The sequence below is a fragment of the Alnus glutinosa genome, chromosome 7 (assembly GCF_958979055.1).
Source record: "Alnus glutinosa chromosome 7, dhAlnGlut1.1, whole genome shotgun sequence".
NCBI lineage: Eukaryota > Viridiplantae > Streptophyta > Magnoliopsida > Fagales > Betulaceae > Alnus > Alnus glutinosa.
The window spans coordinates 8,929,648-8,952,588 of record NC_084892.1 but is presented as its reverse complement, the minus strand read 5'-3'; the positions used below and the strand labels follow the sequence as shown (position 1 = coordinate 8,952,588).

General features: G+C 34.9%; 3 protein-coding genes across 5 annotated transcripts; 1 reads left to right on the top strand and 2 right to left on the bottom strand.

Moving 5' to 3' along the window:
- Positions 1-360: 360 nt before the first annotated feature.
- On the bottom strand, positions 361-10,872 carry LOC133872474 (D-lactate dehydrogenase [cytochrome], mitochondrial). 2 transcript variants are annotated; one of them, XM_062309981.1, is made up of 18 exons: positions 10,399-10,872; positions 10,212-10,314; positions 9,920-10,020; positions 9,011-9,059; positions 8,584-8,676; positions 7,973-8,087; positions 6,665-6,725; positions 5,004-5,040; positions 4,870-4,931; positions 4,635-4,731; positions 3,670-3,744; positions 3,492-3,600; positions 2,948-3,057; positions 1,676-1,729; positions 1,475-1,554; positions 1,207-1,337; positions 1,042-1,085; positions 361-781 (listed from the first exon to the last, which is right to left on the bottom strand). In XM_062309981.1, exons 1-18 carry the CDS (start codon positions 10,656-10,658, stop codon positions 662-664), a joined length of 1,701 nt encoding a protein of 566 aa, XP_062165965.1. In that variant the 5' UTR covers positions 10,659-10,872; the 3' UTR covers positions 361-661. The 2 variants fall into 2 exon arrangements, with proteins under 2 accessions (XP_062165965.1, XP_062165964.1); XM_062309980.1 differs by having other exon boundaries at positions 1,676-1,738; positions 10,399-10,871.
- Positions 10,873-14,700: 3,828 nt separating this feature from the next.
- LOC133874015 (protein POLYCHOME-like) lies at positions 14,701-17,735 on the top strand. Its single transcript, XM_062311843.1, has 3 exons — positions 14,701-14,720; positions 14,930-15,332; positions 16,943-17,735. The coding sequence occupies exons 2-3, from the start codon at positions 14,943-14,945 to the stop codon at positions 17,327-17,329; spliced, it is 777 nt and encodes a 258-aa protein (XP_062167827.1). The 5' UTR covers positions 14,701-14,720; positions 14,930-14,942; the 3' UTR covers positions 17,330-17,735.
- A 235-nt stretch (positions 17,736-17,970) lies between these two features.
- Positions 17,971-22,059, bottom strand: LOC133872292 (probable E3 ubiquitin-protein ligase BAH1-like). Of its 2 annotated transcripts, XR_009901000.1 has the most exons (7): positions 21,618-22,059; positions 19,896-20,140; positions 19,555-19,803; positions 19,327-19,464; positions 18,884-18,998; positions 18,508-18,566; positions 18,220-18,299 (listed from the first exon to the last, which is right to left on the bottom strand). XR_009901000.1 is itself a non-coding variant. In XM_062309770.1 (6 exons), the coding sequence occupies exons 1-6, from the start codon at positions 21,787-21,789 to the stop codon at positions 18,191-18,193; spliced, it is 972 nt and encodes a 323-aa protein (XP_062165754.1). In that variant the 5' UTR covers positions 21,790-22,059; the 3' UTR covers positions 17,971-18,190. The 2 variants fall into 2 exon arrangements, 1 of the variants encoding a protein (XP_062165754.1); XM_062309770.1 differs by lacking the exon at positions 18,884-18,998 and having other exon boundaries at positions 17,971-18,299.
- Positions 22,060-22,941: the final 882 nt, after the last annotated feature.

The following is a 22,941-nucleotide window of genomic DNA, read 5'->3' as shown; positions in this document are numbered from 1 at the left end:
AAACTGCCCCAGATCTAAAAAAATATTTTCAAAAAATCTTGATTTTTTATTTTTTAATTTTACACCCAATTTAAAAAAAAAAAAAAAAAAAAAAAAAAAAAAAAAAAAACTAAACTTTATCACATGCCCGTCCCATGTGATGGGGACTTTTAATATATATATATATATATATATAATAATTTTAAAATACTATTCTATTCTTCCAGGAATTTAGAGGAATAACTATTCCTCATTTTAGGAGAATAGTAGTAATGATGCACAACCAAACAACGGAACTATTCGTGTCTACCAAACGTGACCTTAGTCCTGAATTATCACTTCTCTTAAGGTGCTTGACGTCTGCTACATATACATGCAAAATTTGAAGCCTTTTAAAGTAGGTTAACCATTCCATGGAATTTCCTTTACTTAATTGTTCCACATCTCCACTAGTTTATTTATTAACTTGAAATTTTCTCCTTCAAACTTTTTCCTCCAGAAATATAGAAGGGTAAATCGAGAAAATTGAAGGGTGCAAAATTACAATTCTTAATTTACTTTTGTCAATACCAAACGGACATTGAAGGAGGATAGGGAGTTATGTTGTGCAAGGCCTGATGCAGTAGCTCAAATACAAAGCAGATACCACTCCAGTAGGTGCAACATTCAAAAGGGGAAGCTCTTAGAAACAAACATGGGGAGGAATGAGCTTTCCTGGATTCATAATATTGTTGGGATCTAATGCAGCCTTTATTCTTTTCATGGTCCTCAGAGCCTCCATTCCCAGCTCTTTCTCAAGATACTGAAAAATGTAAAAGAGAACCTGATCAGAATAGTAACTACATTGTCAGATAACATTGAATAAGTAAACAGAAGTTCCATTTACTTTCCATGCCATTGCCCCAGCTAGGGAACTGCCAAAGCATGAAATTTAGAACATGCCAATTGTGCCAGATTCCAAGATATGAGCATGATACTGAAGTTGTTGCCCAATGCATTTGAGAAGTTGCATCTGGGTATTCTATTAAATCTCCTATACGTCTAAAGATTATAGTGAGATACCTTCATTTTCCCTGTACCAACACCATGTTCACCGGTACATGTTCCTGCTTAGTTGTCACAGAAACCAATTGTTAGCACCATAACTTGCTTTCAGGTTGCAGTGTTATTTCATTGTCCAGATGAAAAACAGATACACTAAGTTCATCCCAGAATAAGAGTGCATACCGTCCATTGACAATGCGGTATAGACCATAAATTGGTTAAGTCTCTCTGCTTCCCGCCGATGTTCTTCTATGTTAGGATCAAACAGAATCACTGTGTGGAAATTTCCATCACCAGCATGAGCAATAACTGTGCTGTTAATAGGAACGATAACAAAAGGCGTATGCATTGTAAGCATAAGTTCATTTGACCATCCATACTGAAAAAGAAACATAAAATGCTTCAACTTAACCTTTATGTCCAAAAAAATAGTCATTCTGATCAGACATACCAGACAAGTGGTGATGCATTGAGCTCTCGTTTGGACCTTGATATTAAATCTGCAAGGCGCGAGAGAGGAACGCATACATCCTGCAAAAATTAAAGGTCATAGGATTAAAACTAACAAAAAAAGAAAAGAAAAGAAAAGAGGTTCTTAAGACTATTAGAAAGTAAATACAATTGTAAATAAAATCCTTTGTTGTCAACTGACCGATATCATTGCCTCAAAATTAGGTTCCAATGCAAAGCAAGCCCAGAGTGCCTCCTTCCTTAGCTTAATGCAATTAAAACATTGAATTAGAAAATATAGAGAATGGCAATAAGGACTATTCGGAAGAAGCATCTTACAAGAGGCCTCGTTAAACTAAATAAACAAATGGATCTATATTGGGATGGAAGCGGGTGACGTTATGTCATAGTTGCAAGGTGGTGTCTGGTCCAACAGAAGTGGAAACTACTGGGGTCACTTCTGGAGTGATATAGATCAGTGCCTGGACCGGGAGAGGGGAGGGGGGGGGGGGGTGTCGGCCTATGGGAAAACGTTTGCGGATGAAAGAAAAATAAGGAATAGGGGCCACAAATTAAGTAAGAAACCAATACCTACTCATCCAAGAAGGCCATATAGGCCAGTTAGGGTTTTAATCTTACAAGGGGTTGGTTAATGGTTATGGAAATCAACCAGATCTCTGGTATGTTTTGGGCTGAGGCTTCAGGTGCAATGATGCAACTGAAGAACCCTATTCTGCATATGTATACATACCCTTTGTGTGTGTTGATCTGTATACCACATGCACTAACAAGTACGTTTGAGTGTACGATCAATCTATTTAAAGAGTTGCAACTCCATGCATGTATGTCTCTTTCAAACATACCAAAAAACACGCCCATTCCAAGGGGATAAAGGGTAAAATGTCAGCACAAGTGAGTCCAGCCACATATATTATATATTCTGCCTTAACTTGGTAAGTAAATCTAGTTTTCAAGAGTTTCTTCAATTGAGTCCAGTTACACGTGTACAGCTCTTGGATGTCATACAATTATATCTTTATTGGCAAGATCTTATTCTCTTTTACAAAAAGATCAGACTGTCATTATTTAATACAGTAAAATGGTTGGGATATTGGCCCAGCACATGCTTGTGTCTAAAATCCGTGTAGAGACATACTAAGTAATTAACATCATACATGAAAAATTACACAATTTGGAAAATAAATTAAAAGGACATAGTAGAGCAGTGAGACACGAGTTCACATACGGAGTTGAAATAAAACAGCCACAAGGTCCATAAAAATAAAAAATAAAAATAAATAATATAATTAAACAGCCAAACTTGTAGTGTTTCTCCAATTTTGACAAATTATTTTGATAAAATAATTAGTCCCAAAAGTAAGATTTTGAAGTAAAAGGGTTTGTTTATATATCAACATGAAAGAATAGTAATAACAAAAGGCCAATCACTGAACATCAATTTCGTAACCACTACCTTCCAAAGCTCCTTTTTATCATCAGGGTCTTCTGCAAATACAAAATCTGAGCCATTGTGCTCTGCAACAATCTTCTGAACAATTTGTGTTTGCTCACGTGAATATGCCTCTAAAACACAATAATCAAGAAATAAATTACGAATCACAAAAGGTGAAGAAGAAGACAGCTTAGGATTAGCTTCCTACTGGAAATGGTGATGTATTTATTCAGAAATATGAAAAAGTAATGAGCATTTTGCTCAGGTAAGGGGAAGAGGGCGGGGGCAGGATGCTTTAAAGCCTGAGTCGCTATGACCATACTATTTGTTGTCTTACATGTGATTGCTAACATAAACTAATTACATCCTATTTAGCATAATTTCTCGAGTTTTAAAGTCAAATAAACACCAGCAATTATTAAATCAGTTGGTTTTGGTTTTCTGATATAAAGGTAAGTGCAGTAAGCTCAATGATAAAAAAATTCCTTCAACTTAAATTTGCTTTTAGCCAAAAATAAATTGGGACAGAAAATTTCACTTGAGATAAAACGAGGATCCTGTTTACCTGTGCCTATAAATTCAAACATTAAGGTAGGACTTTCAGGCAAATTTTTTCCATTAGCTATATTGATAGCTCTCACTTGAACCTCATCCAATAGCTCTACCCTTGACACCTAACAAGTAGGAAAAGAATATCCGTGAAGAAATTGAAATGGCAAACAAAATTTGCAGCTAAATCCTACCTGTATACCAGACAGCATTGTGGCTATAGCAACATCTGCTGCATCCTTAACTGAAGGGAAATTACACATTGCAACCTGCAAAATTGTAAATCAACAAAATGTATATAAGCTGAGCATATGAATATGACTCCAACTGCAACTAATATAGATAGAAAGATTAATTAATTTGACAGAATATTTTTATTGTGCAAGAAAGAAAAATTATTAGAATAAAAATGTCATGTAGAAGTGTCTCAAAGAAAGGTTACAAAACTTCCAATGTTACTAAAACAAAGCTTTTCAATATTACATGGAATAAAATATTATAATTTCGACTAGAAGTGACAACCATGATTAACCACAACCACTTAATACTAAAAACCACGGAAAGAATTATCACAGTGATGCTTACAACAGCTAGCGAGCCAGTATGTAACAACACCACCAGCAAATATATTGATGCTCATCTTGCAATAGCGAATCTTAGAGGCATCATAGGCAAGAACCACGATGTTTTACAGAGGGAAAAAGCAAGACATAAACCTCTGTCTTGATGATATGTTAAGAGTACCAAAAGCATATGATCAGATGAATTTGATTACTTATATATTCTATGCAATATGAGGTAGTTCAAAAGATCATAAATGCAATTTCTTGTATTTTTAGTGTATCTATTTCTAATGTTATTCCTCATCTTTCAGCTTATTTGATGGAAATCGGAAACATGAGAGAATGGAAATTAAGCATACAACACAAATCAAGAAGTCTCCACACAAGCCATATCTTTATACATGGAAAGGATCATAAATGAGTAAAAGATCATTCAAATGAGAAATAAGATTCAAATATATCTCTCATCATGTTGCATAACAAAACAATTATATAATTAGATTTAAGATACAATTACTGAAAGACAACCACATATGTCAGCAAACTAGAAATAATTTTGAAAATAAAACCTTCAAACAAATAAAGGATCAAGGTACCACTGAGTATTGAGGAATTTTCTGAAGTCGAAGAGTGACTTCTGTTATTACACCCAGAGTTCCTTCACTTCCAATCATCAGGCGGGTCAGATCATACCTAAGACATACAAATTATATGGTTAACAGCATGCCTGGCTGCATTTTTGTCCCACCAACTTTCTCATTTGTTTTTTAATATAACTTCTCAAAAAAACAAAAAAAAAAAGAAGAAGAAGAAGAAGACAATAGAACAAACCCTGCAGCACTCTTTCGAGCACGAGATGCTGTCTTAACAATATCTCCATTGGCAAGAACCACCTGGAAGACAAACAACATAAGAAATACAGCATTTGGAAGTTGAATATGACATCAAAAGGGTTATTAACAAACCTTGAGATTAATGACATTATCACGCATGGTTCCATACCTACATGCTAGAAACATAATCATTAAATCCAATATCCAATATTAAATCAGACAACTGAAATTACTATTTTTTTTTTAAATAAGTAATCGGAATATTATTAAAAGCGAAAGGCCAACCCGGACACATAGGAAGTATACAAGAGAAACACCTAACTAGAAGAATAAAATAGAACAAGGAAATCATGAAATTATATAAAATCCAAGTATACAATGACAAGCTAAGACATGCAAAGAAAAAAGAGTCTTGTCATGAAATGGTCGTGGACTTGGTCACTAATTTTCATTGATTGATCCTATAGAATTTTTTTTTTTTTTTTTAATGATGAGGAACCCCTCCAAAGCAGAGCAACTTTGTGTATCCACTTCTATCAGGTAAACCCCTTACCCGTATAAAGCGCCCCCTCCATACGAATCGGATAATACTCCAACTTCGCCGGTAGGCTAGCCCCAATGAATTGTTTGCACTCAAGGGAATTCGAACCTTAGACCTCATGGGACTACCACAAAGACCAAGGTCCTTAACACTTTTACCAACCCCTTGGGGTTACCTATAGATGTTAATTCATAAGAAGCAATGGAAGCATATGAAAGTTTACCAGGTGGGCACCTACGACAGCCACTCTTGACCAACTAAAAGACATAAAGAATACATTATTCTTTTCAACAGCCCATAAGCATTTCATGATGCTTTGATCAAAGACCACTACATGAAAGTCGCCTACACTTTTGGGAATTATGACAATCTATGATGAAAAAATATGCAAATTCTTTACAATCAACCTTAATACAGTATTATTTACATATAGATCAATTATATATCAACTCCTCATAAATCATATTTTACTCTTACAACTTCACATATTTTAACACTTTCCTCAAAGTAGTGGAAAAGCTTAAAGCGTTTCAACCTGCAGCAAAAGAATATGTGCTAGTCTGCTAGAGCAGCAGGGTCCGCTCTTACTTGCTTGAATGTACTTATACCCCTACCCCTAAATGATAATTTTGTTCATTAAAAGAGACCATTAGGTTCTGGATAACACTTGAAAACAGCATACATAGCCTCAAATATGGAGGGTCAGATCTACGAGCTTAACAATGATACTGAATCCAGAAACACTTCTAGCAAGAAAAGAAAAACAATCCTAAACATATGTGAAGTTTCCTTCCTTTATTTATTTAGCAGAAGGGGATAGTATGAGCACCTCCAATTCAATCTATCACAAACGCCATTTTTCTGATTTATAAAATATAGTGTGGAGCCTTTCTCTCTGTGTTATTAATGGAATGAAGTAGATTCTCTTTTTTCATTAAGGTCTAGTTCAATCCACAAAGATGGGATATAAAATAAAGAAGTCTTCACTAACGTGCAGAGGGAGAGACTAAGGTGCACAGCCTAGTAGATGTGTTTAGAGGAATATTTGCAGTACTTTAGTACTTCAACCCCCATATTCAATGGGATTACTAAGATTGAGAAAAATAACACAAGTAATTTAGGACAAAAATGTTACAACATGGTCCATCAGGTAATCAAATCTTTGAACTTTTACTTCTGGGAAGCAAACTTGCATGTATTAACATTGTCAGCAAAAAGTGAAAATTTAAAGCTAATAAAGCAGAGCAACTACCTCACAGCTAAAGAACCCGAACAACGTGTAGCACACATACCCCCAATGGTCGCACCAGGCCCTGCTTGTCAAAAAGATTTGAAGTACATGAAAATCCAAATAGAAAAATGACTTGTTAAATACACCAGGTTCATATATTGGAAATAAGATATCAGAACTAGTTGGGAATTACTCCAACTCTCACCCTAATGTGGCCATAAATGATGTGGAAAAACTAAACACAAAATGGGTTGTGTTAGCTTTTAATGCATAAATTTTTTACCTTTTAAGCAGAAAGCTAAGCACCTACCCAAATTTCATTATCCTAAGTAACATCTCTGTTATATAAGAGCTTTTGGAAGTGTAACACTTGTGGTGCCACACTATCAAAGAAGACTTTATGGTGCAGCTAAGTGTCATATTAGTTTACTATACTATTAATATCTCTTTTTAGTTTGTATCGGGCTAATAGCATCACCACACTATCAAAGAATTTGCCACTTGCCTCCTTGGTTCAGCCTTAATTTCAGATTTATAATAACACAATTCTTGTCATACTTCAAATATCTTTGTTATTACTCTACAAAGATTCAAAGATAAGTACTGACACAGCCAAGGTCCAAGGAATTCAGATATCACTTTGACTTCCATACAGAAATACATAGGATGAAAGATATTAGCACATAAAGATTGCCTGGAAATTGTCTATCCTCTAAATTCCGCCCCACAATAAGTATCTAATTAACTTAGCATGTTCTTCATTCTAAATTAGTGCTGGACACAACTTGTAATGAGAATCTTGTTTACTTTATGAAAAGGATGAGGGTAGCTCAGGAAAATGTCTAAGTAAATGTTCTAACTTTTGGAAAGTAGACAGTTATATTGGGACACCTGAATAGTAAGCAAGAAACTTAAATTGGGATGGAGAGAATATGTTAGAAAGATACTCTAGCATTTTTTTGCCATGTCAAACACACGTTTCTCTACTTATGCCATAAATCAATTCAGGAAGCAATGGCAGTGTAGACCATTTCAATAGGATGTCAAGTGGGACACCACCAAAGCTGCACATGAATTAACATATGCCAACTAAATATAATTTCCTAGAAGAATGATTTATATTGCTTGCAATACCTTGCAGCTTCTGACAGCATGTTTTTATTTCACGGCACATATCAAAATGCGCAGTTCCAAGGCATATGCATTTGACATTTTCTAACTTTCTCTTGATATGAAACAATTCAAACAGCATCTCAACTATAAGAGAGAAACAAAATTAATACATCCCAGATATTTCCTATTGAAAACAAGGATACATAATAAACTAACCTGGATCAAGGGGAAAGAATAGACCATGGGGCTCCAGGTATTCATTAAGCTCCATCCATCCAATCCCAGGCTCAACAACCACATCCATGTCGTCAATATGTAATGCTTTAACAGTCTATAATTTAAACAAATGATGGAATATAAGCATGGCAAACAATAATAACAACACCAAACGAATTTCTTGTTTTGTAACTAGAGAGAACAGATAAAATATGAGAGAATGACGGATTCAGACTCCAGAGACTGACATCAACGGAAGAGAAAACATGCTCTAGACTCCAAAGACTGACATTCAAAAGCTCATGATGAAGTGCGGTGTTTGCTCTATCCAAGTTTGTCTTCTATAGGTGACACACACAAACACACATAAAGGAAAGCAAGCACTTGCATGCTTGCATCAAAAGTGGGAAGGACCAAAAAAGATGGTTGCAACTTCTATTTAGCCTGATGTCCCTTATCTTATTTTAAACATAAGAATCCATACATCTTGCACAAGCAAATTTGGAAGCCAAAAAATATCAGTTATTTATCCACAGATATAAGAAATGGCAAGCGAGGCTTTAATTTTTAAACCAAATCTAACTCTTATTATACAAAGAGATAATACATACTTTCATCAATGACATGTCAATGCAAACACCTCCGTTTGGAGACAAGGTGTGACCCTCAATTGATGTAGCTCCACCATATGGTACAATTGGGACCTGCTTGTGGATTAAAAGAAAACCGACTTCAGTACTTTCTTGAAAGGCTATATAATTTTTCATGCACTAGTGACAGCAAGCAAATAAAGCAGATCGTCAATTGTGTTGATCTTTTTAGTAGTTACTTTTTCAATTCTCACAGTTTGTGAAAAAATTATAGATGTATTATCATTCGATCCACATGGCTGAAACTTTAATGGCAATTGAGAACTAACCAATTCAAAGGGAAATACAAACATCTCAAAGAAAAAGCCACAGTACTAATCAAAAGAAATGCATAAGGGTAGGGCATCATTATCGATTCACAGAAGAGGAGAAACTTAGAGTCTCGGACCTTATGCTTGTCACATGATTTGACTATCTTGGAAACTTCTTCCTCAGACCTGCAAATTATGAATCAGGGCACATTCTGTTAAGAAAACTATCAAGCATAAGACATAGTTCATAGTGCATTCACAGAGCAGGTAACCAGAATTTTTAACTCTCTTAAAAAACTGCTAATGTTTCCTCATGTCTCAAATACATAATATGCAACCACTTGTGACAAATCCTATGCATCTTTTTTTATTAAAATATCACACATGGGAAACTCTTAAAACTTAAACAAACATTCATAACACATGGTTACAGAAATAGATACATGATTAACTTTCATCTGATCCAACCTCTAGTACTTAATCCTTATAATTACCACAAGCATCATCATGATATGGGCTTCACCATCCAACCAATATGTCATTGCTACCATACAAGCGCATCAACTCTGCACTGCATGATGGCTACAATTGCTACCTCTCGCTATTACCACCATCATCCCCCAATATCCTCCCCCCCTCTCCAACCCAAAGAAAACCGCAAACAAGAAAAAATAAATAAATAAAAATCTACCACCAAATTCTTCTTGACGGCATTAAACTTTAGCTACCTTACAAGCATAATCACGAACCTTGACATTGCCTGCAAGAGCTTCTAAATAAACACACGCACAGATATATCATATTTTTATAACTCTCAAATATACTGCTAATAACTATAATTGACTTGATAAAATGCAATCGTTTATTTTAATTTGTATGAAATTTAAACAGATAGATTAGTTTTATGTAAAGAAACCAACTTTCTTGAAGTATTAGGAATAAGAAATACACATGAAGATAAGGAGCAACGAAGCCATCAAAAAGCTTATCCTCAAAGATTAGCATTGCAAATGAACATCTAATCTCAAGGTCCATAAAAGTCTCACCTTGGGAAAACAACCACATCAGGGATATTGACTGCTTTGTGAAAGCTATTTTGTGGTTTTCCATGGATATACCTCTCATCATAATCCATAGTAATGTCATCCTGCACGACTAATAATATCATTACCAACCCACACGAACAATTAATTAACAACTGTAACAAATAGTAGTAGGAACAAAAAAAATTATAGTAATAATAACGCTCCAGCTAGTTGCTCCATCAAATGAAGTTTAAATTGCCCTCACTAAAATTTCTCAGCAATCAAATATTATAAAGAAACAGTGATATAATACTTGACATATAGCCTTCAGTTCATCAATAAGCTCTTTTGGAAGTTCCTTGTGCGATCCCTTTACCACAAACTCGGTGCTACCTTGGCCCCCAAAGCTGACACCTCTGCTACCCAAAAGAACAATAAGTAATGAAACCCATTTATCAACCAATATTCTCAAGAAGAATCATTTGTTATCTTAAACCCACCTAGCATTAGTATCAGAAGCGTCGCAGAATGAAGGGTTTGATTGGGATTGAAGGGCAAGTGCTCCAGCTGAGACTGCAAGGGCCGCAGGAAGCAGGGACAGGAATGGGTTTCTGAGTCTTGAGCTATTGGAGTGGAAGACATGCGTCGTGACCCGTGCTTTTGGAGTTTCAAGATTCTGGAAACGTGAGCTTCGGATACTGGAGTAAACGAAGCCCTTTGAGGAGGAACGTAGACGAGAAAACCAGGACGAGAAAGCCATATTTTGTTTTTGTCACCAGAACCAGAAGAACAGAGAGAGTTCGTTTGGCAAAATGGTTTTTGCCCAAGTCTTTTTTGGCTTTCTCTCCAGAATCCTGATTAATCTATTCTAGTGGGACTGTGGGAGCAAACAAGTCCTCTCTTCAGCAACCCGATTGGGATCAACAAGAATGGATGAAAAACGTTCTTGGGAAAAATTACTCTTTTTTTACTTTTTCTTTTTTTTAGCAGGAAAAATGACTTTTCAAGCAGGCAAAAATCAAGTTCTCTTTTGGCTCTTCAGTTTCCCAAACATCGCAATCAAAACCATCAAGTTAGGAAAATGCTCTGCTTTCAATAAAAACAAAACAAAACAAAAATTCGTGATTTTTAAACGAATATGATAATATTTTTTAAAATAATAAATTTCATATGTGATTAACACATCATTTAAGAATTAGCTTTTGGAGAAAAAAATTGATAACTATAGCTAAAGGTGAAAATGTGGATGCGATTATCACTTTTAAGTATCTACATTCGTGCGTTTATTGTGGTTATTAAATGTGATTATTATTCGCTATCCGCGTATAAAGTAATGGGTGTTTTGGGGATTGAGAAATGCTATTGATAATAAATCTATATGTAACATTAAATAATGTGGATATTGCTATATGCAAGCTTAAATAAATTAAAATTTCATTTGTTACACAATTCAGGATTATCAACAATAGAAGATTATTGTCTCATAAAGTAATCGGGATTTGGATTACCCAAATAAATTTTTTTTTTTTAGAAAAAAAAAAAATTGTAGTGATCGAGGTATGACTTTAAGATAATAGTAAAAAAACCTAGCATAACTTAAAGTCCCTAAACTTATTAAATTTAAAACGACATCGTTTTAATAAATTTAATTAAAAATATTTAATATATATTATATATAAAGGGAATGCCAATGCGATTATTAACCGCATCTGCATTCCTTAAAATCGTTATCTGCATGCGAATAATAGTTTTTACTAATCGCATCCGCATATGAGAATAACGACCAAGTGTAAATAGCGAATGCAGACAATTATTATCTACTGCATTTTTACCCATAAAGTGTATAACTTCTCATCAAAAGAAGAATAAAGGCTATGTTTGGCAATGTCTTTTACGTAAACAGAGTAGTAGTCCTTACTTTTTTCCCTCATTTTTACATTTTTCAATAATAATAAACATCAAAATATTTCAACTTTTTCACTTTTTATATTACATCAATAATTTTTTATTACTATTCAAATAAAAAAAATTCACTACAATACAAAATTTGTTCACTTTTCTATACAAATTATTTTTACTTTATATCACATCATCACTTTTTACTAATTTCAAAATTAAAAACTCACTACCATGTTCTGTACAAACATTTGCCAAAGATACCCAAAAATTATGAGGGGGTGATAATGATAGTGACTACGCTAATAGGGGTGTACAAACGGAGCGGTTATAACCGCTTTAAAACCGTTAATCGCTTTTAAAAGTGGTTATAGGGTTTGGAAAAAGAGATTAGTAATCGTTAACCGCTTATATATATATATTAAAAACCTGAGATGCTGGGAGAGGGGCGTCGTTTTGGGCATTGCTGAATGCCCAAAACGACGCCGTTTTTGACATATATATATATATATATATATATATATATATCTTAAATGTTTTAGGTTTAGGGTTTCAAACTTTCAATTTCATTTTGTCGCCCACATGCCCAACCTCTACTGCCAGTGCCTCTCGTCTCCTCTCCGCCCATCTCGTCTCCGCCACCGCTCGTCTCCGTCGTTGCTACACTGTAAGCTTCTCCACCAGTTCTACGTTTGTCTCGTTTTCTCTCGTTTTTTCAGGTTGCTCTCTCTTGCCTAATCTTCTTCTTTTCTTTTCTTTTTCTTTTTTTTTTTTTTTTTTTTTTTTTTTTTTCTGTTTTCCCCCCTTCCTTTTCTTTTGATTTTTGAGCAGTGTCCTTTACTCAAAAGAAGTTTCTACCCACCAACAAAAGAAGATATTCCAGAAGGAAAGAGTTTGATAATCTTTTATATCTTTCTTAATTTCTACCCATCTTGCGCTCCACATATTTTTGTAGATCTGTTTGGATTAAATTGTTATGATTGTACTGGAAGTAGAAGTAAATTTTCAAAAGTTTTTTGCCTTCTGTTTCTCTGTTTAAGAAGATTGATCTGATTATGACTTTAAGGCAAAACAAAAACTACAAAAACCAAGTAACTAAATGTATAATGTAATGGCAGAAACCAAAATATCAATGATCGAAGCATCTTTGGACTTTATCTAAAAAGATGTTAGTATAGAAGGGCTATTGATTAATTTGGTTGTAATGTTTTGGTTTTGGTTATTTGGAATTTTTGATGTAGGTTTGTATTGACCTCTAGAGATATTTTTGTTTGTAACTTTGTATATTTTTGATTGCAAGGAATTCACCCTTGTGATAGAATGAGGAATATACTGTGGACGTAAGTGACCATCAATGACTACTAGCGAATATCTCTGACCATTGGTGACATTCAATTTCCTTTGCAGATAGAAACTGATGAGGATATATCTGGATTTGTAATTTTTGGATTTTGGATTTGTAATATCTTAGAGTATTTGGTTATTTTGATTTGTTTGGTTTTGGAATTTGGAATATGTGTCTATGTGGTTATTTGGATTTGTAATTTTTGAGTTTTGAATTTGGTTATTTGGATTTGTAAAATTAGATTTGGATTTGGTTTTATGGTTATTTGTTTGTGCATTTGTGTTTTGGATTTGTAATTTTGTTTTTAGATTTGTTAATTTTATACCAAAGGACAAAAGGTCCAAAAAGTTTTTTTTTTGAAAATATTAAAATTTGCACAAAAATCGGCCCAAAATTGGTCTAAACCCGGCCCAAAATCGGAATTCAAAAGCGGTTTTAAAACCGCCGATTATTAAGGCAATAATTGCTAACCAGCGATTATAAAAATAACCGCATTCGCCTAAGCGGTTAGCTGTTGCGGTTATGGTTGGTAAAATGAAATAACAAAGCGGTTAGCGGTTTTAGCCAATAACCATCGATTATAACTGTTTGTACACCCCTAAACACTAAGAGCTGTCATAGTGCAAATGGTGGCCATTAATTGATTAGGTTGCCAATCAAGTTATCCCTCTATCCTTTGGCTTGGATGTATAATTTCTCTCTCTCTCTCTATCATCTTTTTATCGTAGAACTGAGTCAGGATATATATATATATATATATACACATAGAGTTGTGATTAGTGCATAATAAAATTGTACAACACAAAACACATGGGTCTCATCCATGTGTCTTGTGTTGTGCATGTGTTGTACAATTTGTTGTGCAAAAATCTTTTCCCATACACATATATATAGTGTCAACTAGAGAAATGGGGTTAAGCACCGCGATGAGGCTCCAGATTGGAAGAAATGAAATTTTGACTACAAAGGATGAAAAGCAAACGACTAAAAGATCTACATGTTTTCGGAAGGAGAACTAGCGAAAAAGGGAGAAGAATCCACCCCAAGATGAGAAAAAGCATAATTGCACTCTTGATTTTTGGGATTGGCCTAAATTACAAATCATCTTTTGTGGTTCAAAAAGTTTATAGATGGTCATTGTAGTAAACTATAATTACAAATTAGCCTCTGAACACATTTTTCATCCACCAAATTAAAAGATTCAATTAGTCAACCACGTCACATCCAATAGGAGGCCAACAAGTGTCCATTACAATAAAAAAAAAAAAAAATTATTATATTTATATACAAAGAAGAAAAAAAAAAGACTGGGTTGTCAATGTTTCCCATTTCAGGGGCAATGTTGCCATTTCGTTTTACAAACGACTTCCTATCCCGCTCTTGGGGCAAATTCGAAATTTGAAGCAGCCAAAGATGATCGGACACGTGTCAATAAAATTTTCACCCATGGACTAGTTTTCTATAATAGCGCCCATTAATCCTTTTGAAAAATTTGCCAATTTCGACTCTCTCAATCGAAGGACCTCCTCTTCTTCCTCTTTTTATACCTTCAAGAAGAAACCCTAGCAAAGAAATCTCAAGGTAAATTCGCATTATCTTTCTCAGATCGATTCGTGCTGGAAACCACGAACTTGGGCCGCCGCTTGAATCACGTTTTCATGTTCTTGCCGAAATCTAGTTTTTCGGGAAATCTCATTTTCCTGGGAAATGCGCGTCCCTACTTTTCTTTCTTTGCACGTTTTAATCTAATTCGTTCTTTGTTTCTTTGTTTTTTGTTTTTGGTGTTTCAGTTGTAGTTTGACAATGCCGGAATCCAGGGACAGGCTGTCGAGGCCGGTGGACTATGCGGCCGTGTTCGTTCGCCGGAGAGTGCCTGGTACAGGATTTATTCTGGCGGACCAGGAAACGGGTCCGAACTTGTTCGAAATCCCGATCAGGCGGGTGACGGCTGCTACAACGCCAGCGACACGTGGACAAACGGCTTTGGGTACGACACGAGGTGGTGGGTTCGGAAGAGGCGGATTCGGAACTCCAAGAAGTGTGGGTAGACGGGTTCTATACGGGTCTCCGGATACGGGTCGGGAGAACACTCCAAGTACCTATCGGGGATCGGGTCGGGACAGGCCCAGGGGCAGTGTGTTACCTTCTTGGTACCCGAGAGTCCCTCTTCAAGATATCACTTGGGTTGTGCGGGTAATGATGCAACTTTTTCATCAGCCTTTTGATTCTCTGTTTTTTTTTTTTTGGGGGGGGGGGGATTGAGTTATTTAGTTAAATCAGAGACTTTTTTGTTTTTTTTTCCCTCCCCCTCTTGTGTGGACATGTCAAAAAAATCAGAGACTTTTTTTAGATATTCATGGGTTAATCGTTGTTTTGTGGTATACGAGTCTTCTTGCCTTTGATCAATGAAGTAGGAATATTATATGGGTTTTTATGATGAATCTTGCATGTTGAGATGTGCCTTTTTCCCTCGGTTTTTATTTTTATGTTTCGGGTGCCATGAATTTTGAGGAATAGGAGCTAAGTTCAGCTGCTTTCAGTTCTATAATTGTCACTGTTCTTAAATTGTTACTCTAATTTATTGTTTCCAATTTTGGTTGTGATGATGTTTTGGGCTACGATTTCAAGAAAATAGTGATAAAGTCAAGTTTAGTTGAATTTAGTTTTTGAATCAGCAATTATGTTAGTTTCTCTGTTCGGTACAAAGCAAATTCTGTTTTCTTTTAACGATAATTAGGTGATTTTTAATTTCTTATTCTTATTATTCTCTCTCTCTCTCTCTGATATCTTTGTTATTGATGCGTTTGTGACAAATCCGATTTCAACGCTTCTGCTCTTGATTTATGTTAGTTTCTCTGCTCTTGATAATGGAGTGTTTCTTTTGAGAGTTTGTATTATGCGTGTATCTGAAATAATATATTAGCATGTCAGTGTTCTTTATTAATGAAAAATTGGTATATAGTTAATTATGTTTGGGATTTGTTTTTTATTCAGTTGTGTTTTTATTCTTAGGCATATAATCCAACGCTCACTCCTGCCCCATATCCCAAATAAAACTCAACCTTCTCACTCCTAATGTGATAGAGATCGAACGGGAAGTTAGAAATAAAAATATGAGAACTGAATTGTTATTGCACTTTAGGGGTACATTTATAGGGAAACAATTGGGGTTGTACAAGGAAATACAATTCATTCTTATTGTCTCACCTAGGGATTGCCTTATGTGGGGAAAGTAGCCGTTTGGCATTTTATTGATGGAAACTGGTTTTTTGAGGATTGCTGCCTTCCATGTTGAATACCTGCCATGCATATTTGCTTTCCTTTATTGTCGCTTGCCTTAGGTGATTCCTAACATAATGAATGTTTTACATTTGGGATCAAATTGGTGGATCGTTTCACCATCAAGGTCATTCTTTGCATATATGCTGGAGTTTGTCCTTCAATCATATTTTATGATTAGTTGAATGTTGTTCATGCCAATAGATGTTAATATTGTTCACTTGTATTTTGTTTAGCTATATTTCCCTATGAAATTAGGTCGAAAAAATAAATAAATTTGTCAACAGTGTTGATCAAACTCACTTGCTGCTCTTATATTCTTGTTAATAGAATTAACTAAGTTTTCTGCTATCTATAACCATTCTCAACTTTTTGAAGCAACAAGATTGGTCTTTTTGTATTGAAGCGTGATCTTAATTGGGATTCATTTCCTTTTTGATAATTACATTTTTGCATTTGGTAGTTGTTTGAAGATGTTTTATAGGTAACTGATAAACTTAGTTCTTGATATACTCTATTCTTAGGCAATTGAAAGGAGAAGAACTCGGTTGGGAGATGTCGAAGGCCAACAAATTGAGAGTCCTGTTCCTGAGGACCAAAGAATTCTTGATCCTTCTGTACTAGTGTCAGGTGCTCAACTCGAGCACGATCTCTCTTTGATCTCTCCAAGCTCAACTGTAGCTACCAAGCCTCGAACACCTGCTGTTAGCAAAGTTCCAAAGATCTTGCTTGAAGTAGCTAATCAAAATGCTAAAGAAACAGAGTTTCTCACACCACAGAAGAAACTCTTGAATAAAATTGACATAGTTGAGAAAGAGGTGATGAAGGAATTGCAGAGACTAAAGAGAACACCCATTGCTAAGAAGGTGGAGAGAGAGAAAAGAGTTCGTACTTTGATGTCTGTTCGTTGATTCTGTTCAACTTCAGAGTCATTAGAACCAAGACAAATCAAAACACCTAGAAAGGCTAGAATCGAAAGACAAAAGGGACAAGAAACTTGTGCGTGAGACTGATCATCACTTGATGATATTCGGGACTCTTGAAGTAGATGTAGATATATCTCATGTTTTCTCTACTTGTTTTAGTTATAACACATCTAGCCAAAGGTCTTAGTTTAGGTTTAGTAGGCATTTTTGTTTCTTGTTAACGTCATTCTTTGATGGTCATGTGTGGGACTAGTAGCTATCGTTTGTCTGATGTACATAATGACCATAATATCTCACTTTCAGTTACATTCCTTCATAATGCCTTTGCTAATGTACCATTACTTTTCGAGTATTCTAAGGAAGCATCAGGTTTATCGAAGTTATTCTGTTTCCTGCTGGTTTTAATAATGGTATGATGAATTAATTAATTAGCATTAAGTCAAGAATTTATTCTGTTTCTGCTGCTGTTATCTAGAGCTGGATTTAATAACGGTATGAATGAATGAATTAATGCCTGCACATGTTAACCACCAAAATCTACAAGGGCATATTGAATCGAATCATTGATCATGGCATATGGCATGGTAATCATACAAGCATATTTCTTTAAAATGAACTAAGAAAACTTCGTTCATATTAAGTTTTTATTGCATATAACTCTTAATGACAACGACAAAATTACATTTTAATTTTTCGTCATTTGGTAACAGTAAGAGAATTGAAGTCTAGTGTACACTGTACAAGACATTCAAGTAAATATGACCAAAGATACTCCAAGGCATCACCAAATCCAATCCAGTTGTTTAGTACTATATTTTCTGATTTTATCAGAAGAACAGAACCACTTTAGCAATACCCAAGGGCATATATAGTCTGCGAATCCCAAAACTCCTTAGTTTGCTTCAACATCTCAGCACGTTCTTCAGCTAACCTCTCCTTCCAATAGTCTTTGCACCTGTAAGAAGTTTTAGGGGTCAGTAATTGTGAATTTTCCTCATAAGAAGAGAAATGATATATATATACGTCCCGACACATCTCCAAACAATCAAGTTTCAAATTCACCATGGAATTTGTGGGACCCAATAGTGGATTTGAAAATTAGATTTGTATAAGATGTATTTATATCATTTATCAAGTAAAAATGAGATTTTATAACTCTTCACCTTCTTTTCAAGAGTAGATGCAATTCTACCATACGCACTGCTTTTGTATATACTCCAACCTGTACCAGGAAAGATAAAAAGTTTGGATCAAGTAAATAACATAAAATTTCATTCTTTTGAAATATACATAATGTGCTTATAACAATAACCCATGACCCATGAGAGACGCTAACGGCAAAATAATTTCAGGTTAATAAGAATCTTTGGTTTTGTTCAAGTGGGCAAGAGAAATTGAATAGTTTATTACTGCCAACATAAAACCTCTCAACTAGTTTGCTATAGAAGATAAACTCTGGAAAAATTATAAAATATGGTATTTTATGTAATACATCCCAGTAGAAGGGAACATGTCTTATTGCCGAATATGAATTTGTACCGTTGATGAAAATCCTCCACTGAATGCAAAATTGGCTAGTCCAATTTGGACAGAGCTTCTATAAGTTTTGTAGGTTATTCATCGTGTGCTTTGAGACCTTGATCCCTTGCTAGAGCTATACATTTGAAAAATAAGAGTCATAATATTACGTAGAGAAGTATCTGATGATTAAAAGGGGGCAGAAGGTCATAAAAAAGTTAAAGCACAAGGCTATACCAATTTGTATAATAAGGTGAATCATGTCTATATCATGTTTCTCCAAAACTTGCACCATGCCTCGAAGAACCTCTTAATTGTATTTTGTTTCCTAATTAAAACTTTCAAATTTAATTTTTTACTGCCTAGCAAAATAAAATGAAATGAATAGTCTGTAAAATGTCACAGAAAGGGCCTTTTGGATATCAATTAATTCTTCCTAATTCTTCCAAGCACTAAATACAAACCTCTCTGCAAATTGGGCACTTTGATTCCGGACTTGCAGCTTTAAGGCCTTGGAAGATCAACACAGAAGCAGATGAGCAAGCACATGACTTGCAAAACAGATGACCGCAACTCAAAGCATATGGATTAAAGACAGTATCCTGTGAGAGCATTATTAAATACACATACGAGAACACATACAAAATGCAAAATTTATTTCCTCAGGAATTCAACTGAAAGTAAGATCTTACCAAGCAAATGGCACAAGTCAGATCATATTCTAGCTTTATAGAATGCGGAAGCATCAATGTCATTACAGGCTGGGTTGCACCAAAATCACAAGAAAACTGACCAGAAAACTCATTAAGCTCTCCATCATTTGATCCCTTAAAATTCAAATAAAAAGCACCCAATTCTATAAGCCAAGGTGATTGCAAAAGCTCAATGTGTTCAGCCCGCAACTTCGACTTAAAATTCTTCCCATTTACAGAGCTATGAACCTAAAAATAGAAGATCCAAAACACCAAAAATCACTTGTTGATACAGAGGAATATCAAGCAAATTAGCAAGGATAGTGAGTTCTTGTGCATACTTTATCATATTTCTTAAGGATTTTTCTGATTGCAATTGCATTCATTGCAACATATTCAACCAACATTTGTCCTTCTAGTACCATGGCTTGTTGATCATTCTTGAAGCAATGACGCAAGAACAATAAATATCTCTGCATTCCAGTAGCAACATGAAGATGAAGGAGATGCCTAACTCTTGAACTAAAGCAACCAGCTATTTCTGAAGCTTCCTTTGTCAACTCAGAAAAGAACTTCTGATCACACACTGCAGAATGCACAAAGCTTCAAAAGAGGGACTACAAACTATTAAATAAGTAAATAATGAGCTTAGAGTATGTCATATAAGCAAAATCAATCACTGCACGACAAAAACGGTTGTGCGGCAAACATCAAACTTTAAAATCTTTTAGCAACTAAAGCCTAACAAAACAGGCATGATAAAGCTTTATGCTGGAATGCCACCTGAATAGCCAATGGGCCTGGAATAATCGTACATCTTCTCAAAAGGTATCAACAAACATTCCTCTTCCTTTGCCTTTCAGATACACTTGTGCAGAAATTAACAACTCGGATGAAGATGCACACTAAGAAATTTTCCACAGAAGGTTTGTCTAATATAAGGAGGTGCTCAACCATGTCTAAGCTGACCAACGGGAAGTATACTAAAGATTTTTTTCAGAAACCCAGAAATTTGTTAGTCATTGATACCTGGTCGATTTGATCCAAATACGCAAATATAGAAAATTCCCTAGAAACCTAGCCAAAACCAAAACTCAAAGATGCAAAGTGAAAAACTAGTCGTCTGACTACCATGCCCAAGACAAATGGATTCCCATAGTCAGACTAGCATTAGGCACGTCAAACTCAGGAATGGGGAATAACTGATATGGAAATAAATGAACAAGGTCAACTCAATTAAATAGCCATAAAATTTCAAGATTTTAGACCATTAGATAGTTGTTACATAGTTGTGCACCGAATAATTCTAGACGTCATACCCATGTTTCTCTTGTGTCTCTATAATAATAATGTGGCTTTTAAAATCACTATTGAACTTGTGATTGGTCATTATTGAATTTTGATAAAATAGTGATTTTAAAAGTTACATCATTATTAGAGGGACACAAGAAAGGCATGAGTATGACGTCTAAAATTATTCAAACAAACTCCAATGAAGGTATGACACAAAAAACCTTGAAATTCTATTGAGGTTTCTTCGGAGCAAATTGTTTAACTTCACCTCAACTCAATTAAATAGCCATAAAATCTCAAGATTTCAGACCATTAGATAGTTGTTACATAGCTGTGTACCCATTAAGAGGGTGAAAAATCAGGAAATACCATCTAGGATACGCCTTCAAAATCTAAGGGTCCCAAACTCCAATGAAGGTGTGACACAAAAAACCTTGAAATTCTATTGAGGTTTCTTCGGAGCAAATTGTTTGACTTAACCACCGGAGATTTCCCCGCTCCGGTGGTCTTTTCATTTTTTGCAGGCGCCCTCATTCAGTCTCACCGTAAAAAATCCGCATCAACAAAATTTAACACAAAATTGAAAGTTTTTGCTGTCGTTTGCTTTACTAATCAGCACTTTTTCACTGTAATTTCCCAACATTTTTCAACAATTAACGACCCCAAAAATCGAACAATGTCAATATCTAGAGGATAAACTATAATCAGTACCAATAACTCCCCCCCCCAAAAAAAAAGAAAAGAAAAATTTAGACAAAAAAAAACCTTACGTGGGCAAGATTCACATTGACATTCAGAATTCCAAGAATCACCGAAGGCTTTGCAACTCCGACAGCTCTTTAGGACTTTCTTGAGGCGCTTATACTCGACATGGGAACATTTCTCCAAGAACCACTCCTGGTCACCGTGCAGGTACTCCGTAAAAATCTCCCCGAATTTCATTTTCTCCTCAGCACCCCCACAACCTTAATTCACCTTCCCAACCCCTTAAAAAATACGGATCTTTAGCTCACTTTTTTCCGTTTGGTTGATGAGAAAAATTCCTTCCTCAAATTTCTCAACAAAACCTGCTGTTGCAATTGTGAATATTGCTGCCAATCAATGAGAACAACGGTACGCGGTTTCAGATTTCTTTGGGGGCAACTGGGCAAGGTTGTAAGCGCGTAACCAGGGAGTGTTTGAACCATAACAATCCGCGATTTCCTCGACAATTTGTTTATTTATTTATTTTAAGCTTAAAAGATAATATCGTTAGAAATTAGCTAAAATGATACGTGTCCTTTTATAAGATTTAATAAATTGTTTTTTACATATTTTTTTAAAAATACATGTTATCCAGTTATATAATAATTGTAAAATTTTGTAAGTACAAATTCGTTTTATGAAAGAGATATATTTAATGTCATTATCTAGCATATTTTTAATATATACATTTTAAAAGTCTATTATTAAATATATAAAATTTAAGAATAATCTCATAAATTTAACGGTAAATTTACGTAATAAACCATAAATATATATGAGAATGAAATCTGGAAGAGTATTTTTCAGAGTTGCCATTGTCAACTTTCCGCATTTCGATTTGCTCTTTGCCTTATCCAGCAACAGTCGTTTTCTCTTGACGTTTTCCGTGCCTATAAAAATATGTAATATTTAAGGATTAAAATAAGACAATACATTTTCTTTCTTTTATTTATAAAAAATGCTACACACATTTCTAATTACACTTTCACATTTTTTTTTTTTAATATTTTTTTTTTGGATGAATCAAAACTTTTATAACCAAACACAAAACAATTATACCTCAAAAAAAAGAAGTCCCACAAAACACCTTACATCAAAATAGCCAAAAAAAAAAAGCACCAACTGAGTCAAACTACAGCAAGACTACAACATCCATAAAGCCGAAAGCTGCTTATCAAAAGGAGATCTCTTGAATTTTTGGATCAACACCTTAGTCTAATATCCCATTTGATCCGAGCAACCAAGGCTTCCTCTGTCAAGGAGGAATTTCCAAAACAAAGCTCATTTCGCAACCTCCAAATGTGGTAAACAGCTGCAGCCAAACCAAGCTTACAAAGAGTGGTGTGCAGC

Excerpts from the sequence above, each read along its gene's own strand:
- LOC133872292 (XM_062309770.1), bottom strand. The coding sequence starts at position 21,789 with ATGAAATTCGGGGAGATTTTTACGGAGTACCTGCACGGTGACCAGGAG. Across the intron at positions 20,141-21,617 it reads TCAATGTGAATCTTGCCCAC|TGTGTGATCAGAAGTTCTTT; the intron begins GTAAGGTTTTTT and ends TGCATTCTGCAG. Across the intron at positions 18,567-19,326 it reads AGTGCCCAATTTGCAGAGAG|GTTGGAGTATATACAAAAGC; the intron begins GTTTGTATTTAG and ends TTCCTGGTACAG.
- LOC133872474 (XM_062309980.1), bottom strand. The coding sequence starts at position 10,658 with ATGGCTTTCTCGTCCTGGTTTTCTCGTCTACGTTCCTCCTCAAAGGGC. Across the intron at positions 10,021-10,211 it reads AACTGAAGGCTATATGTCAA|GATGACATTACTATGGATTA; the intron begins GTATTATATCAC and ends TTAGTCGTGCAG. Across the intron at positions 3,745-4,634 it reads AAATTCCTCAATACTCAGTG|GTTGCAATGTGTAATTTCCC; the intron begins GTACCTTGATCC and ends ACAATTTTGCAG.
- LOC133874015 (XM_062311843.1), top strand. The coding sequence starts at position 14,943 with ATGCCGGAATCCAGGGACAGGCTGTCGAGGCCGGTGGACTATGCGGCC. Across the intron at positions 15,333-16,942 it reads ATATCACTTGGGTTGTGCGG|GCAATTGAAAGGAGAAGAAC; the intron begins GTAATGATGCAA and ends CTCTATTCTTAG.